General features: G+C 38.1%; 1 protein-coding gene across 1 annotated transcript in view; it reads left to right on the top strand.

The window, feature by feature from the left end:
- Positions 1-13,259, top strand: part of LYST (lysosomal trafficking regulator) — a 77,342-nt gene that overhangs the window by 13,768 nt on the left and 50,315 nt on the right. The window contains exons 3-9 of the mRNA XM_058835394.1: positions 663-861; positions 1,736-1,826; positions 3,875-5,951; positions 7,573-8,605; positions 9,559-9,720; positions 10,364-10,520; positions 12,864-13,090. Coding sequence (XP_058691377.1) covers positions 670-861; positions 1,736-1,826; positions 3,875-5,951; positions 7,573-8,605; positions 9,559-9,720; positions 10,364-10,520; positions 12,864-13,090 — 3,939 coding nt within the window. The 5' untranslated portion in view covers positions 663-669. The remainder of the gene's footprint in view (positions 1-662; positions 862-1,735; positions 1,827-3,874; positions 5,952-7,572; positions 8,606-9,558; positions 9,721-10,363; positions 10,521-12,863; positions 13,091-13,259) is intronic.

A 13,259-nucleotide genomic window follows, 5' to 3' on the forward strand; every position in this document is an offset into this window, starting at 1 on the left:
CTGAACAACGGCAGCAGAATCGTCTCTTGAATTCAGCACACACTTGTAGTGACTGCTACCCACACAGTTGTGCCAGAAGGGAAACACTGTCTGGTTTAATTGTAAATATAAAACATTGTGCTTTTGCAATTCCCAAAATTATCTGAACTCAGTAATTTTTTTCTTTTCCCCTTGAAACAATCTGCATTCTGTTGGAATACATAACATGGTATTGTTCAAATAAACTATTAAAGAGCATATTTTCTCTACGATGTTGTGTAAGTGCTATGTGTTTTGCCCTTATGCTTCAGGTCAAGTAGCTTTTAGTAGCTGACAAATGTTGAAGCTTGCATAGAGGTTACAAAAAAAAGCTGGAACAATGTCATTAACTTTCATTTATGTAGTGGAAGGGAATGCTCTGTTGCAGGCTTTTACTTGTTAGATTTATGAAATCAGCGTTTGGGGTCCTGGGCTGTTAGCTAAAGTTTCACTGAGATTCTCTAATTTTGTTCTTTTCTTTCCCTTCTACCCTACGTGGGTATATTGATTCCTCAGTTCAACAGACACTGTCTTTTGGAGAGGATGAGATATAGGGAAGAAGTGCTCCCTTCTTTCTCTGTCTTTTGTCTATAAGGAATGTGTTTTTTGATGGGGCTAATTTCTGTCCTTTCCTGTACTTACAGCTCAGACATGAGCAGTGCCAGTAACTCACTGGCACGGGAATTTTTGACTGATGTCAACAGACTGTGCAATGCAGTGGTACAGAGGACAGAAGCCAAGGAAGATGAAGAAGAAGAAACTCATATGGCAGCACTGGGACAATACTTAGTTCAAGGCCGTGGGTTTATTTTGCTTACCACTCTGAACTCAATAATTGATCAGGTAGTAGCTTTTCTTGAGTGGTTACAATTTTTGTATTGAGATTTGACTGCGTGGATTTGTCTGGCTTACATTGTTCTTGGTGCTGGTTTTCTTTCCTTTTTGTGGAGAGTGCATGAGTTAATTGGGAAGACTAGAAATTCAAAAAGATATGTTGTAGTTGCCTTCTGTCCTTCAGCAGGAGCAGAGAATGGAAAACTAGATAATCACAGACCTGTTTGCCAGCTCATGTTTGACTAAGGCATGTGTGAAGCTCAAGTGCAGTAGGTGGGTGGAAGGAGACTTCATATGCATGACCCAGGACCATGTAAAGTGCCAAAATGCTTGAGTCAGCTTTTTGTGTTGAAAAGTTATTGATCTTTAGAACTGAAACCATTCTGATAGTGTTGCCCAGTATCCCATAAAAGAAATGTGTTTGAATTCTGTGCTTTCAACTGTTCTTCCCTGCACTGAAGTTCTTAGTATGTAAGTCATAGAATCCCAGTAGGAGTGGAGGTTTTTTAGAGGTCATTCTGTGGTTTTGATTTTTTTTGCTGTTACATTTTTGGAACAAAGTTTCAAACTTGTCTGGGGCTTCATGTTTTTAAAATCACTAAGTTTTGTGCTTTTGACTTTTCTGAGTTTCTTTCTTGAGTTATTCTTTCTGCAAGGGGGTTTAGGAGAGCTTTTTGCAGAGGTGTAATAAATATCGTGGATGCTTTCTGATTGGCTCTAGTTAATGATTATAGCAGTCTTTGTAGTTAGGTTATTTTTTCAGCGCTTAAAAACAGCAGAATGGCATATAGAACTAAATGCTGAATTGCTTGGTAAAATAAAGAAGGTTAATCTATTCTTTTAAAGTACAAGATCTTTTGTTTTTATTTTGCTCCTAACATAGGAGCTGACATGTCGAGAAGAACTTCTGACCCTCCTCCTGTCCCTTCTGCCATTGGTTTGGAAAATCCCTGTCCAGGAAGAAAAAGCAATAGGTATGTTTTATCACTTACAGTATTAAGCACTTGAAAAAAGTGATTTGTGTTTTACTACAGAGCCTAAGACTCTGTGCTAATGAGTAGCTCATTGTAGTACATATCCTCAAACATGGAATGAGGATGTGGATTCTGCAGATCTGCAGAGAATTTAAATTTTAAAAATACCAAAAAATTGTGCAGAGAAGGTAAAGGCTTTTGGTCAGTGTGAAAGGCAGTGCTTTTGTTGCTGTGTAAAAACTGAATGAGGAAATGGCAGTGATCTGAGTCAGATTTTTTTTGTTTCATTTTGGGCTCTTATATTCGTCTGATGCAATCTTTTCCGTACTAGAGGATAAAACAAAGAGAATGAAGTAAATGAAATTATGTGTTTGAAAGAGTTTCTAAAGATTCATACCCAAAGCTCTTCCAGGGTTTTTTTTGCTATTTGAAACTCCTCCAAACGGAAGGCCTTTGTTAATGTTTGTAGACTTGGGGTCTTTAAAGGGCAAGTTTCATAGAAGTTTTATATAATAAGCTTTCCTGCTTGCTCACTTGCATCATTCTTTCATGCTTCTGTAAGCATGATGGAATTAAAGAAATGTTTTGGTTATTCTGTGGCAGCTTAGTGGCTTTTCCAGGGTTAGTTTAAAAGGCTGTTGTATAAATAGGTTTTAAGATGTTGTGGTTTATACACTACATAATGCACAGCTTTTACTTCTATGAATTACCCTCTCTTAGTACTGAAAGAATAAGCATGATGTATCCAGTTGTGCACTAAGCAGTTGAGTTTTTTCTTGGACTTAAATGAGTTCCCCTATATTAGGCAGCTTTTTTCTTTCTGTGCAGATAATATCCTTTGTTTGATAAAGGACTCCTGATTAATTTCCTGCCTTTAAAGCAGATAATGTTTCTTCCCTAATTATCACAACTATGACTTTTGAAACTGCATGGCACAGTCATGCTTGTACATTGAAACATCTTTTCTTTCATCTTAAATAATGTTTATAGCTATTATGTGGGCTTCTGGGGCTTTGGGTGGGGAGGGTTGATGTTGTTAACTATGATGTTTTTCTAAATACTGAATTTGCAGGGTGGAGGACACTTGCAATTACTGTAATAAGTAAAATAATTACTGTTTTATGGTAATTATTTTACTGCCCAAAGCGTCTAGTTACAGTTCTGTCACTGCTTAAAAATACTAATGGACTAAATCCAAGGACATTCAGAGTTGCTTCTCTGCTTGCTTTTTTGATAGTTTAATCGGAGCTTACTGATACAAATGAGGCAGTACTACTTCTTTTTTTTTCTTCAAAATGTTATTGTCCATTGAATCAGATTTAAATTTTATACTGAAAGTGTAAAAAAAAAAAATTATAATTGAAGGTGGAGGGTTTTGTCTTGGCTTTTGTAGGAGTATTCAGGACCCTAAGCATTATTCCTGTCTCTCTTTTCCCTATTTTAAAATCCCCTGCTTTTATTTCTGCTGCTTGTTTGGAATAATTAAAGCTGAAGTAAAAAGACTGGGGTCTGTATACTTGAATATTTGCATTGATAATAAGTAGAGGAATTGATTTTTTTTTACTACTAGTACACTGGCAGTGTTCTCATGCATGCTAAGAGGGCTGTGAGCTAACACACCTGGTTCCTATAGCAGCTGAGTTGCAAAAAGTGACAATGGAACATCTTCCTCCCTTTAGTTTGCTAACCAAAAAGTCCGTATACCTACCTTGATGACAGCTTTTTTTGAGAATGGTTTTTTGAGAATAGTTGTGCCAACAAAAAGTTTTAGGAAACCTTTTAGCACACTTTTGTTTAACCCTAAATAGAAAATGAAATAATCTGTCTAGGATTTAAAAATAGCCAGTATGCCCCTTAAACATGAGTTGTTGCTGCCTGTTTTATACTGAAAATGTCTGACACAGGTGCATGCAAAAAACGTGACCTATTAAGATATAAATTTGCTGTGTATTTTAGATCTCGAAGTATTTAACTGCAAAATTAGGAAAAATTCTTTACATATTCTAATGTTACTTTAATATTATTCTGTTATTTTTCTGTTTCAACAGATTTTAATATACCCTTTACAGTAGACATATGCCTGACCAAAGAGAATAACATAAGTTCCGTGAAATCTACTCAGGAAAAACTAAACTTAGATGGAAGCACTCATTCATCTCTTCAGACTTCTGTAAAGCTCAGTCTTCGATCTCGAAAAAGCGGCCGTCTGCGCAAAACCACGCACCGCTACTCTGTGCGAGATGCGAGGAGGTCCCAGCTGTCCACATCAGATTCCGAAGGCAATTCTGATGAAAAGACTGCTGTAATAACAAAACACAGACGCTCCCAGTTACTGCAGCCCTTTTTAACCTCTTCTGTTAGGGACAGCTACCCTGGAGGTAGAAGTGACTGCCGACCTCCTGAAGTGGTACCAGGTTCTAATACGGATGCCCCTAATCTAGAAAGTTCCAGCAACGTTATTCTAGCACATGAGATTTTGAATGAGCCAGCTGCAGGAACTTCTGAGAGCAGCATGGATAACTCTCCTTTTGACTTATGCCATGTCTTACTGTCTCTCCTAGAGAAAGTGTGCAAATTTGATATTACTTTGAATCACAGCTCTGCTCTTTCAGCGAGTGTCGTGCCCACACTGACAGAATTCTTGTCAGGATTTGGAGACTCCTGCAATGTAAGTAGCAACACAGAAAATGAAGTTGTTTCTGCAGGGTGGACAGAAGAACCGGTGGCTCTGATCCAAAGGATGCTTTTTCGAACAGTGCTGCATCTTATGTCTTTAGACATTAGCAATACAGAAACAATGCCTGACAATTTACGAAGAAATTTAACAGACTTACTTAAAGCAGCATTAAAAATCAGAATTTGCTTGGAAAAGCAACCTGGTCCTTTTGCTCCAGGATACAAGAGAACACTACAGGAGCTGGCTCAGGATGATTATATATTTTCAAGATACCGTCACAGAGCCTTGCTTCTACCTGAGGTTATAGAAGGGGTCTTGCGGATTTTGATCTGCTGCCTACAAAGTGCAGCCTCCAATCCATTCTACTTTAGCCAAGCTATAGATCTGGTTCATGAGTTCATACAGCAGCAGGGGTTTAAGCTGTTTGAAGTAACGGTGCTTCAAATGGAATGGCTGTGTATGAAGAATGAGGGAGTACCTGGGGAAGCCCCAGAGCATCTGAAAGCACTGATTAACAGCATCATGAAAATAATCAGCACTGTCAAAAAAGTGAAATCAGAGCAGCTCCATCAATCAATGTGTACAAGAAAGCGGCACAGACGATGTGAGTACTCTCACTTCATGAATCACCACAGAGATCTCTCTGGACTTTCTGTATCTGCTTTTAAAAACCAAGCTTCCAAAAACCCTTTTGAAACTGCTGACGGAGAAGTTGATTATCCCGAGAGATGCTGTTGCATTGCTGTTTGTGCACACCAGTGTTTGCACTTGTTGCAACAAGTTTCTTTGAGCAGTACCTGTGCTGAGATTCTCTCAGGTGTCCATAATGTAGGAATATGTTGTTGTATGGACCCAAAGTCTGTGATTGTCCCATTGCTCCATGCTTCCAAGTTGCCAATATTAAAAAATTTTCAACAGCACATACTGAACATCCTTAACAAATTTATATTGGATCAACTGGGTGGAGCAGAAGTCTCTCAAAAAATTATACAGGCATCATGCAATATATGTACTGTTGACTGTGATCAGCTCGCTCAGCTGGAAGATGCCTTGCAGGGCAGCTCCAGTGATGCCAGTCCCACATCTAGTTCCTCTTGCAGAGTTCAGGGAATACTGCCTAGCACTGGATCTGAAGATATGTTGTTGAGATGGCATGCACTGGAGGCTTATCAGGACATCATTTTTGAAGAAGACAAACTACGTGGCGCACAGATCGCCAGCCATATTTGCCACTTAATTCAAAAGGGAAATGCAGTGGTCCAATGGAAACTGTATAACTGTATCTATAATCCAGTGCTTCAGAGAGGAGTTGAGCTAGCTAGCCATGCTCAACAGCAACTTGGACTAAGTACAGCTGATAAACTCATGTGCAGTTACCATAGCCAGGATTTGCCTTCTGAAGTGCTTCAGGTTTATTTGCAGATGCTCCCTGTGTTGCTAAAATCCAGGTTAGTTGATTTTCTGTTTGTTATTGGAAAGCGTGCTAATTAAGTGCAGAGCTTTGTCTGTATGTTACTGATCAGAATATAAGTTTTATTTGGACTGTAGGCGATGTTTGGCTGTTGCAGTAGATAATAATAAGATAAATGCTTGAGGAACAGGATACTTAGGAAGCCTAGATTCATAAACCGTAGGAAGTGAGGGCTCTCTACCCATGAGTTATGGTATTTAACAAGCCAAACTCTGTAGCAACAAATAAAATCTTTGTCCAGTGTGACATTCTCTCTGCCTCTTCATTCCTTGTTCTAAAATTAGTCAGGAATGTTAAACAGATTGATGTGGGAATTAGAATACATAGTTCTCTGATCTGTTTCCCTTTTCCTTTTAGAATAGTCACTATAGAAACCACCTTTCAAAAATAAGTCTTAATGTTTACTTTTCCTGAAATAACTGTTTTCTAACTTAAAAAATCCTATTCACTTAAGCATAATTTAAGAACAGAAACCAAAACAACCCCGAAACACAGAAAAGGCACAAACATTGTCCCCAGACATAAAATAGATACTTTTTATTTATTGTTAAATTGATTAAATAATTGTTTAATAAATATATGGAACTTTTTTCAGAATATGAATGTGTCCTTTTGTCCAGGAAAGATTGATTTTATTTCTCTTGGAGTCCTGAAGTAAATTTAATGGGGTTATCCAAGACAAAGAGTAGACTAGTACTCAAGTTTATGTAAAGGGATTATCTAACACAATTTTAACTTATATCCGAACCTAAACTGTATCAGAAGCTATTAATTCAAAGTGTACTTAGTGGCAAAGAGGCAAGAGAAATAAAACTTCGATGAAGAAAAAAGTCTGAAATGTCCTATTTTTTTACTGGCTTAAAGGTGGGAATAAATAAGTAAATGATCCATTAGATTCTAGAGTAACTTGTTTAGAGTAAATCTGATCCTGTGGGAAGGAGATGGGAGGTAAGTAAGGTGGATATCTACAAGCAAACATAGTGTGCTGAAAACTTACAGATCCTTAACCTAAATTTTGTATGAACTTAACATAATACTTGGAGAGTAGAAGAAAGGAAAAAATAGACTTGGAAGTAAATATATGGACAATTTTTTTGATATTGGATATTCTGGCATAACAATTACACAAAAACTTATGCTTGAAAAGTATTCTTGAATTTATCTGAAATTCATCATCCATGCAATTAGTAGACAGCTATGAATATGTCATCAAATTTATTTGAGAAGGAATCTCTCCTTTCTGGTGAAATCACTGAACAGAGAAATAAAGATCTTTACTAGCTTCAATTGCTAATAAAAATTGGGTCAAGGAAATATCACTAAAGAGCGAATGTCATAAATAAAGTTAATTAACCACCTTCAGTGTTTTGAACATCATATTTTTTTGTGGTCTGCATTTTAGAGAGAGGTATTTCCAACTTTGTAGCTCATAAAAAAGTTGAGTCTTCCACTACCAGTTGGATGATGCTAAATTAGGATCCTAGAGTGCTGCAGAGAACTTCCTCTTCTCTTTAATTTACAGTAATGTATAGCAGTTGCTGAGTTACATGAGTTTTTAGCTGATTTATGAGGTAACTTTCTTATGCTTTCTCTTGCAGAGTAATTAGAGACTTGTTTCTGAGTTGTAATGGAGTGAATCAAATGATTGAGTTAAATTACTTAGATGGATTAAGAAGCCATTCTTTGAAGGTGTTAGAGACTTTGATATTCTGCCTTGATGATCAGCAGGAAGACCAAGCAACACCAGAACTGGAAGGACTGAGCAGCGAACAAAAGGAATCTGTGTCTGACTTGCCCATTTCTCTTTGTAGCCAGCATGCTGTTTCAGAGGTTCCTCAAAGCCTGAGCAAGTTTTATGCTGGTTTGAAAGAGGCTTACCCAAAAAAGAAAAAGTTTGTGAACCAAGACATTCACGTCAACACAATAAACCTGTTCCTCTGTGTTGCTTTTTTATGTATAAGTAAAGAAGCAGATGGTGATCTGGATTCAGCTAATGAGTGTGAAGATACATCAGGATATGATAGTACAGCTAGTGAGCCATTAGGCCACAAATTACCCTATCTGTCCCTGGAAAGCCTTACTTTGCCCTCCCTGGAACATATTCATAGGGCTGCAGACATTTGGTCCATGTGTCGTTGCATCTATTTGTATAGTTCAGTTTTCCAGAGACAGTTCCATAGACTTGGAGGCTTTGAAGCATGCCAGAGATTACTAATCCTGATAATTCAGAAACTTGCAAAAAATAAGGAAAAGGAGCAAGAAAAGAGGGAGAGAGTATTGAGTGAAAGTAGCAGAAGTTCACATGGGAGTCCTCGAACTGAGATTCTCAACAAGGATGACTCTGTTCAGCTGGCTAAAAGCAGAGAGATGATGCAATTGGAGCTTGATAGTTCTGGCAGTCCTGCTGGTGCTGAGCAGCTGGTGCCTGACTCTGTCTCCTGTGACAGTGCTGTGAGTATGGAACACACTTTGGTTACTCCAGCTGCCAATCTTGAACGGGTAAGGACTTCTGCAAGAGAAGAGACTGAGTGGGCGCTTCAAGGCATCAGACTTCTAGAAGCTCTGCTGACCATCTGTCTACACAGTGCAAGAACCATGCAGCAGAAGACAGAAGTGGAGACATTTCACCAGGTACTGTGTAACTTCCCTAGCTTCCATTGCTCATATTTGTTGTATACAATATTATTTTAATAGTAATTCAGTTAAAAATTCTTCTAGGGAGGTAAAAACTTGTAGTTTTTATGGTACCACGTTTTGTGTAGTACTGAAAGCGTACAACTAAATAATGAGCTTAGTAGTCAGAGTAGTGGTCTGCTTGAGTAGTACTCATTTTAGAAAGAGTGTTCAGTGGAGAATGTGTGTGAAAGGGATGCTGCAGGAAAGCTGTGTAAGCAAGATGTCATCATTATACCCAATGACTCGCATTGTTTTTTGAGGATGGTTCTGAGAAGAGCATGGTGCTTGTGGAAGGATTACTGAAGGGCATAGATACTAAAAGGACACCTAAAAAATTATTCCTTAAGCCTTAAAGGTGGAGTAATTCAGTGTTCCACAAGAAGTTGTTCATTCACAGAAGGCACCTTTACTTTTCTTAAATGTTTCAATTGCTACCTTGAATTTTACTTGGCAATTTGTTGCAAAGCAGGAGGCATTAAGTATGGGAAAGAACTCGAAACTAGAGTTCTGTCTTGAGCGTTCACTGTTTTTATGATCTTTGATATGTCATCCTCTGTCTTGTTAACTACTAGTAATGATGTGGTGTGGTTTGAATGCACAGCATACCTGAAACTGTTTCAAAGATGTTTATTTTTGAAACAGCACTTTCACCTGCAAATTTTAGATTACAGTATTTTGCCAGTTTTTTTCAGTGTGCACAATGGAAAAAAGGTGTTCCAATGAAATCTGTCATGACATATAGGGTGAATCTTTCTTATTTCGAGAGACTGGATGAATTCTGATGGTTTTAGATGAGAAGTCAGGTTAGTGTAGGTGGAAAGAGAAACTCTTAAATGATAGCACTAGACTATTTCTGTTAGCTAGAAATGGTAACACAAATCAAAATGTTTTTCTCTCCCAAAACACAGAATACCTGTGTGGATGATATCCTACTTGAAATAAGAGAGCAGCTTGCTCAGTCAAAAGTGATAGAAACTGACTTGGCAAAGCCTCTGTTTGATTCACTGCTTCGTGTTGCGTTGGGCACTTTTTCTGCTGATCTGGATCATTCTGAAGAAAAAATTGAAAAGGTATGAAGCACCAGCTAAACAGTCTAATTCTGAGTAATGCAAGACTTTCTCAAATTTTGTCTCTAGGTCTTTTTTAACTTGATAAGAAATGTTTATATGTGTTTGATTATTGTGAGAGTTGAAGATGAAATCTCTGCTTCTCATACACAAGTGGAACGCTGTTTATTGATACGGTCTCCACAATTACTGCTCAGAAATGAGTCATGCCCCAGAAAGTAGCAAGCTCAGTCAACCTGATGTTCTCTTTACTCTTTCGTCTCACAACAGTGCGATGAACTCTTAAAGGAAGAGCTTCAAATGGGAATGTTGAGTGACCTTATTGGCTGTAGACATCTTCACCTCTGAGTGAATGTCAAGGTGCATGCTGATGGTGGTAGTGATTTAGAAACATGGTTTTAATGCTGCTTGCTAAAACATTGATCAAGTAGTTAGTAAGAAAAATCCCTCTTTGCAGATTCAGTTTTTTACAAAATAATTAAGTATTTTTAACCTATCTCAAGTTTCTTGGAAGTGTATGATTGATTTGTTTATTTTCCCAATGGGCTTGGAGAAAATAGGCCTCTGCAGAGTTCTAAATTATTTGTTTTTCTGGTCCAAAGTTTTTTTTCTGACCGATGATAGTCTATTTGGTTGTATTGCACAGATCCACTACACTGAGAAGGAGCCTGTGTCACAACCTGGAGAAATTTCTGAAGAAACTGAAGAATCACAATGCTGTAGTCTTAAACTTTTTGCTGAAGAGGAAGGATATGAAGCAGATAGTGAAAGTAACCCTGATGATAGTGAAACCAAGAATGAAGGTAAATGGGAACTTTCTGAATATAAAAAGCTGTCTTTACAATATAGCAAAGCTTGTTTGTCTTTTGTGATGTACCAAAACAGTGAAAGCACCTTTAACAGATAGAAATAATTAACTTTATTTAATTCTGGTAGGATGGAGTTACAGATGCACAGGTGATAAATATTCTTACAGAGTGTTGCAGAAATTGTTCTGCCTTGGTTGTTTTGGTTTATGTGACTCTTGCTCCAAAGTCATGTAACTCAAATGTGTTATCGTGATCTAGAAACTCCAGAGATACGTATCAGTAGTTTGTTTGAAAATCAGTGCTCAATTTTTTTTTTCTTTAAAATTGTAGCCATCTGATGAAAATTAAATAGTCTAATTGTGTTGTAGAATACCAGATTGAAGGGGACCCCAAGGATCATCAGGTCCAACCTTTTTTTGGAAAATTACTGTCTAGATATGATAGCCTGGCACCTTGTCCATCTGAATCTAAAGTGCCCAATGTACCACTTCCCTGGGGAGGTTTACTCCAATGTCTGATTTCTCATTAGGGAGATATTTCTCCTTGTGTCTATACGGAATTTCCCCAGAAGTAACATGTACCCGTTACCCTTTGCTTTGTCTGTGTGACTCCTTGGAAAAGAGGAGTCTACCTGCTTTGTAGACATCTTTTAAATGGTGATAAGATGTCCTCCAATTTGCTTTTTCTGAAGGCTGAGCTAGCCCAGTTCTCTCACCCTTTCATCTCATCTTTTTTGTGTAGTGGGGGCAAAAACTGAACACAGTATTCCAAGTGTGGCCTGACAAGCACTGAATAGAGTGGGGTAAAGGTTTTTTATCTCTGTTGATGATGTCCTTGTAGATGAAGCCCTCCTCCATGTGATTTTCTTTGCCACAGCAGCACACGTTCATACTGAGCTTGCTGTCCACTGGGAACCCAGCTCTCCAGCCAGGCAGATCCCAGCCTGTGCTGCACTTCTGGGTTCTATTTTCCTTTGTGCAGACATTTACATTTGTCCTTGCTGAACTTCACAAGGTTCTTGTAAGCCCCCTCTTACAGCTTATCCAGGTTTTCCTGCAGGATGGCTCTCCCTTCCCAAGTGTGCACTTCCCCACTCAGCTTGGTATTGTTGGCAAACTCCATCAGGGTGGAGTGATCCCATCACACAGATCACTCATGAAGTATTAAAGAGTGTTGGGCCCAGTATCAATCCCTGGGGACCCTGCTGGTGGCAGGATCCAGTTTAAAAAGGATTTACTCCCTCTGTGTGTGTCCAGGCAGTCAGTGACCAAGCACTGCACAGACCCCTTGTCTCCACCCTAATACATCAGTTTCTCTGGGAGGAGCCTGTGGGAAACTTTGAAAAGCCTTGGAGAAATCCAGGTAGATATCCACTGCTCATTCCATGTCAACCCAGCAGGTTTCTTGCTTGTGGAAGGCGGTCAGGTTTGTCAAGCACTGTTTGGCTTTTCCCAATCACATGCTTCATTTGACTTGATAGTCCCCTTGTTATACAGCATATCTATTTATTCTAAAAAAATTATATGCACATGTCTTGCTGTATTCTGTTTGTGTAATTAATTTTAAACATGAATTCACTTTAATTTCTTCCTTTGTGCTGAGCACACCTGGGTGCTTATGTTCTGAGATTAGCATGAGCAGCAACAGCCCTTAATAGAACTGCATCAAACTGCTGCTGTTCACCTGTGTGAATAGGCTTTATCAATAGATTTATAATATTTTAAAAACATTTCTGAATTAAGAAAAATAATCAGAACTACTTCCATGATACACTTGCATGTAACATATGCCTGTACCAATTTTAAGTAATGTATTTTCAAGTCTCTCCAAAATGTAACTGGGGAGGCTTACATGTTTGGGTTTTCTTTCTTTGATTGTCATGCAGATATTCTGTCATGTGCATTTTCAGAGTTAAATAACAAATTTCTTCCTCCAGCCTTTTAATATGAAATTATTTAAATTTATCTCCTTCCTTGACAGGCTCAATGTTTCTATAGAAGCTTGGGGCTCTGTTACAGTGATTTTACTGTTGTCTTTCATGAACAGCATATTTTGCCATTACTGTGTGTGTCCAATTCCCAGGAAATGAAGCCAGGTAGTTTAAGAGCATGTAATGGGAGAAACAGCATCCTTGCCCTTCTGTTAGCAGGAAAATAGAAAAATCTGAAGCAGAATATAAAATCATGCTAATTTCTGAAAACTGCTTATAACCTAGTGACTATTTTTGATTTGTACCTATGAGAAGTTTGGAGCTATGTCCTTGGATGTTCTGCTTAAATCATGCAAACTATATTCTGCTCAGTAAGTTTCAATAAGACACGTGTGGTTTCTTTTTAGGAGCAGACACTAAGACAGAACCAGGATGTACTGGTGCTTCAGGTTATTTTAATGGTCTAGCTGAAAACATCAATCAAGGAGAATTAATGTATCCTGAAATCTGCATGCTAGAATTAAACTTGCTCTCAACTGGTAATGCAAGTTTAGATGTGCTTGCTCATGTATTCCAAAGCTGCCTGAATATCATCAACCAGAAGGAGAGAAATGCTGCTGTCCTTATAGAACAGGTAAAAATGTTATTAAGAGGCAACAGGTTAGCAGTTATGTATCTTTAATTTCATTGTGCCTATTAGAGTGATCTTGAATATTCTCTTTTTATGTGAGACTGGGACATGGGATTTAATAAGATGTGAAACAATGTAAATGAGTGATATTGTCAACTGCCTTGCATTTAAG

Source organism: Poecile atricapillus, chromosome 3 (genome assembly GCF_030490865.1).
Source record: "Poecile atricapillus isolate bPoeAtr1 chromosome 3, bPoeAtr1.hap1, whole genome shotgun sequence".
Lineage (NCBI taxonomy): Eukaryota > Metazoa > Chordata > Aves > Passeriformes > Paridae > Poecile > Poecile atricapillus.